The 6000-nt window shown below is 35.8% G+C and overlaps 1 protein-coding gene across 1 annotated transcript in view; it reads left to right on the top strand.

Annotated features, from left to right (window-relative positions):
• Positions 1 to 202: 202 nt before the first annotated feature.
• The window catches only part of LOC128649674 (zinc finger protein 414), a 36704-nt gene continuing 30906 nt past the window's right edge, over positions 203 to 6000 (top strand). The window contains exon 1 of the mRNA XM_053703063.1: positions 203 to 355. Within this exon, the coding sequence (XP_053559038.1) occupies positions 353 to 355 (3 nt within the window). The 5' untranslated portion in view covers positions 203 to 352. The remainder of the gene's footprint in view (positions 356 to 6000) is intronic.

Genomic DNA, 6000 nt, shown 5'->3' with positions numbered 1-6000 from the left:
AATATGCGTATACCATATTGCAATACATATAGATGACCAATAACGTCCATATGCGCTGCCATTTTAGCGAATAATACTGAGGGGAAATGAGCAAGGAATGCAGATCATTTTGTATAATGCATTGCACCACGTGGGGCACAATACAGCACCGTTCTATCGTCGCATTGTGTGTTGTACAGGTTAGATCTGGTTGCACTCAGCCTTGCCCTCCCCCTCCCTGTAAAAGCATCACACATCCTCCCGCTATAACATCTCGCGTTATCTGCACACCCATAATGGCTACAATGTAACAGCCCTGGGACCTGACTTCCCTAAGAAAGAAATTAAATCCTCCAGATCTTCGTCCCTTTAAATGGTAGGTGGGAGCCTAAAGCATTAGCTCGCAGAATCAGCCGCAAAAGAAACGACTGAGTTGTATTTTATTCCATTATTCTGCAGAAAAATGCATTAATTGTTATTGGGGGGAGTCATATCTGCATCTATAAATTCACACGGAACTTATTTCTAGTTGAGTCTCTATATGCACATTGCCCCATATTTGAGTATATGCAATAAGCCATTTTACTTACATTAAGAAGGATAGTATACATTCTCAACAGTCAAGTATCTTACATTTATGGTACATGAAACAAAAATCAAATACTGTCTCTAAATAATAACACATCTTTCTGGAATCTTGTATTAAGCTTTAATTTAGTTGAAAAACGAATGAGTATTTTTGATATGCAAAAAAAATGTTTAAGACGGTGAATGTGACATAATGTGATGAAATATGTCAATCATTACTTTGTTTATATTTATCGTTTGCACTTCCTCTTAATAACTGGGGAGCAGAGGGTTAATGCTTCTGGTAACTGTGTGAAGTGCATTGATTGGTCACCTGCAAGGGGCGTTTGTAGTTCTATAATAGACAGGCGTGGCTAGAGCCTTGTTGTTAACCCATTCGTTCATAAGTATTGGCCTCCACATTACAAAGGATTATGACTTGTGAAACAGGCATAATAGCCTGGTAGCATTTAAATAACCATACTATTACCACGTCAGAAATATTAGTTGCATATTTATAATTAACTGTAGCACAATTTATTTTAATACTAAACAAATATATTTGAAAAAGAAAGCTGTATGCAATGATTTCATATTTTTATTCTCAAATAGCTTTTTAGTAGCAACAGATATGTAATTATGTATGTATATATACCTATTATTATTTAATATTACACTAAACAAATACATTCTATCCATTGTCTGCGTTGAACTACTACCTTTATATCTCTACACTTATTAATTCTGTTTTATATAAAATTTAGTCAGCCACAATTACATCAAAAAGAGCTGCGCAATATGTAGGTGCTATAAAGAATAATAATACAAGAACATGTTACAGGTATACCTTGCTCATACAGCGGGTTAGGGGCTGCCACATTTTAGGTTAAGTACCCTGGATAGCACTTGCTTATTGATCACTACATTCAGCCAACCAATAAGCAAGCGTAACCCAGGTCTTGAACCAAAAAAATGGGCCGGCTCCTAAGCTTTACATTTCTGCTTTTTTACATAACGATAGCAAGAAAATAAAGAAAAACTGATAATAGGAGTGAATTAGAAAGTTCTATCTGAATCATTTTTGTATTTAATATCCCTTTAACACAAGCACAATGCAGCACAGTATTCAATAAAAACTGTACAGTAGCTGTACAATAGTGACAATTACTTTAGTAAATTTGCCAGCTTACAACACTAAGACAAAGAACGCACTGCATGCTGTAAATAGACCGAACTGAGCGTAATAAAATGGTGCCAGTCACCTTTCTCGCAATGTCACAATGAGTACAGTACTGTTTCAAAACCCTTGGAGGTTGAACTTCTGCTCCATATTAACGCTGTGTTAGTCAAGCGCTGTAAAGCAAGTTATACCTGTATAGGAAACAGTGAGGAAGGGTGGTTATTTCTGGGAATTGTCTCACAGCAAATATAAAGCTATAAGGAATAAATATAAATACTCCTTCCTTGGAGATATCGTAACACTGCAGACAGTCTTTAATATGATGTAAAATCTCCAATTAATATCCCAAAGGTCTTCTTAAAAGCTTATTTTAATAGATAATCAAAGACTGGTGAGGTAGATCCTTATCCAGCTAATGGTTTTAAATGCATCTGGGAACAATGATGAATTAAGAACAGAGATTCTTTCCAGTAGTTTTTCTAACTGGTAGAAGCAGTTCTGTAAATGAGAGGGGGGACCCTGTATATGGGCATACAGAGACATTTTTCTTCTAGAAGGGCAAACAATAAAATACTCCAGCAAATATTAGTGGCAACATGCACAGAGACAAAACTGCTTGTTGTAGGTGTGCTGCAAAACAGGCAATTTATTGGTTAACCTGTGTTATTAATTTGGAAAAGGACTCTCAAATTTGAAACATTTTTGACAGTTTGTTCATTACTGATATACAACATTCATTTGTTTAAGTTTCACTATGTGTCAGAGAAACAAAATGAATACATTTTGTATTAGTTAATTCTAGTAATTAACACATGCAAATATTTAAATTTGATCTTTATTTTTTTGTCAAACAAATATTGCACATTTGTACTTTATAGCTTTTAATTAGAGTGAATTGGGTGATTGATTATACTTAGATAAAAGGAGTAACATTCCCCAAACCTTTGTCTACTCCAAACACCCATGCACCTTTAATATCACACACTCTCCTTAAAGGGACAGTATACACTCATTTTCATATAACTGCATGTAATAGACACTACTATAAAGAATAAGATGCACAGATACTGATATAAAAATCCAGTATAAAACTGTTTAAAAACTTACTTAGAAGCTGTCAGTTTGGCTCTGTTGAAAAGGTAGCTGGAAAGCCCACTGCAAGTGGCAAATAAGACACTCCCCCCCTCCCCCTTCTTTTGCATATGAAAAGACCCTTTACACAAACAGGAGCAAGCTGGAGAAGGTAGCCGACAGTATTCACATAAAACTTTGGGGCTTGGTTAGGAGTCTGAAAATCAGAGCAATGTTATTTAAAAATAAGCAAAACTATACATTTATTTTTTTTAAAAAACTTTATGGGCTATATAAATAGATCATCTACAAAACATTTAAGCAAAGAAAAAATTAGTGTATAATGTCCCTTTAAAGAGATAAAGTCAATATTAAACTTTCATGGTTTGGATAGAACATGTACCTTTAAGAGACTTTCTAATTTACGTCTATTATCAGATTTACTTTGTTCCTTTGGTATCCTTTGCTGAAAACCACACCTATGTAGGAACACCAAAGCAATACTAGGAGCTAGCTGGTGATTGGTGGTTACACACAAATGCCTCTTGTCATAAGCTTTCCAGATGTGCTCAGATAGGTCCTAGTAGTGCATTGCTGCTCTGTAGCTGAATTTCACTATGTGTTTATACCCTTTGGAAACATTACACACATAGCCAGAGTATTTTATTATTATACTGTTGCTTCCATTTGACATTAGATTTATTTTTATTTTTTTCACTTTTATAGGGACAGTCAAGTCAAAATTAAACTTTCATGATTCAGATAGAGCACACAATTTTAAACAACTTTCCATTATCGTGCACAATCTTTTCATATGTGCAATTTCTGAGGCACAATCTCCTACTGAGCATGTGCAAGATTCACAGGATATACGTAAATGCATTTTGTGATTGGCTGATGGCTGTCACATGATGCATTTGGAGCAAAAATGTAAAAAATCTACTGCTCATTTGAAATTCAAACTGTGATTTTGCATTGTCTCTATATTGTGCATTTATTGATTATGCTATTCTACTATGTTTAGTGGTCCTTTTAAAGAGATAATACAATTATTAATGCATACTGTATATAAGCAATAAGGTGCTGCATTCTAAACATTTTTTTTTTAGAAACATGTTTTAAAAGCAGTTAAAGTGACAGTCTACTCAACATTTTTTACCCATTACCCAGTTTTGTATAACCAACGCGGCAGGGTCGGCTCCAAGGGGGGGCAATGCCCAACCAAATGGAATGCTGTGCCCCCTCAAAAAATATGCCCACAAGGACTGCACTGCATTTTATTTATTATGTATATACTATGTTATGTTCAGCAGCTTCAGCTGCAACATATGATGGCCGGCAGCCGCACACTGTGTGGTGAGGTGAATCACTGAGCTGAGTGGCACTAACACATGGCCCGTGGCCCGGCCGCAATAGTGTACTGGGTGTGGCTCTTTTTTTCCCCTCACACTGGCGTCGCAGTCAATTCTGCATTAATGGGGCAGCCGCGAGCGAGGCACTATTCCCGCGCTTTGGAGAATCTGAGATGCTGTGAGCTGGAGGCAGCGACTTGACCCAGCCGATCACAGTCAGAGCCTGCAGGTAAGTGATCCGAGTCGGCCAGCATTATGGTCCTATGCACGACTCACGGTAACTATACTCTCTCACAGCACAGTGGGAATACATTTTTATCTCCAGGCTAGTTGGGTGTTTACTAAATTGTGAGACCTTGTGCTTTAAATTCTAAGTCTTACGTGCTCTTTGCTATATATGGAAAACAAAAGCAGTTGAAACTCTAATTCATCGGGTTTCCCAATAATAGGCAACTCTGATTAACATTAATTTATCCCACTCTGTGTCTGTTTCTTGGCGTATGTGTGATCATATAAATGCTATACTTTATATGTTTTGTGGGCCCTAATCTTCATGCTGAGCTTCATGTGGAACCTAAAGAAGCACTTTAGCCAATGCTATTTCAAATTCCAAGGAAATTAGATTTACTATATTTTATGCTGTGTGCTTATTGCTATTCCCACACAAGAGTTTTATAAGCTCACATGCTTGGTCAACATCCTAAGAAATAAAAATCTGTGCTAGTATTTTCTTTTCAATTCTTAACTTACTGAGTGTTCATTTATTTCAGATTCTTTTATGAATGCTAGTATTTTACTTAAAGGGACAGTACACTGTAAAATTGTTTTTCCATAAATGTATTTTAAATGACTTGTTATACCAACTGCAGAGTATAAAATATTTGAGAAATTGCATTTTCGGGTTTATTTGTGTATCTGAAGTAGCTGGTTTTGTGCTTTGAAACCACAGCCTATTACAATGGGTTGAGCTTCAGGTAATATCAGATCTCATTATGTTATCACTTTGTGTACACAGACTTGCTTCCTTATCTTATATTTGTCTGGAACACCAAAGCTCAATACATAGAGAGAACAATGGAAAATTATCATTTTATTATCATGCCCCCACTGAGTGTGTAATCTCTTCTGCTGGCTGTATTTACTTAGGCTTGTCAATAGCATATACGCCAGTATCAAAACTTTCAGTATAGGTTGGGAAACCACAAGCTAAATCAGCTATTTCAAATGCTGAAATATGAGTAAAGGAGCTACTTGCAACCAATTTAATACACTCTAGCAGGTAAAAAGGATCATTGGGAATAATTTAAAGGGGAGAAAGTTTTTGGGTGAACTGTCCCTTTAATGGCTATTAAAAGGCTAACAATTCTATTGTTTTTTTTTTAAATAAAAGAGCTAGTTTATATTTAGCCCAGCCAAGGCTTGAATTTATAATGGAGGCACCCTATGCATAAACGCATTGTCCTAAAATACTTTATATTTTCTATCTACATGAAGGAATTCCTTAAAGGGCCACTGTAAGTAAATATTTTCTATGCCTGTTACTAACTAACTAACTACCCCAAATACGCTTTTTATCAATAGCATTTCATTAACATATCTCTACCGTATATCAGAAATCTAGTCTGCAAATTTAATTGTTTTCCAAACACACTCCGTGGGTATCCTTTGCTCTGTACATATCCGTTTACAATACCTAGGTTTCAAAATGGCGCTTTAAACACAAAGTTATTGGTTTAAGTATTTTGAACATGCAGTGCTGAAAATAGTGGACAGTATAACGTGACATCATCGGCGAATAAAATATATAACTTTTAGAACGTTATGAAACTTCGTTTTGGAGAAAATATAGGT

Source organism: Bombina bombina, chromosome 2 (assembly GCF_027579735.1).
Source record: "Bombina bombina isolate aBomBom1 chromosome 2, aBomBom1.pri, whole genome shotgun sequence".
Lineage (NCBI taxonomy): Eukaryota > Metazoa > Chordata > Amphibia > Anura > Bombinatoridae > Bombina > Bombina bombina.
Note: the sequence above shows the minus strand (reverse complement) of the source record. Positions and strands in the feature narration are given on the sequence as shown.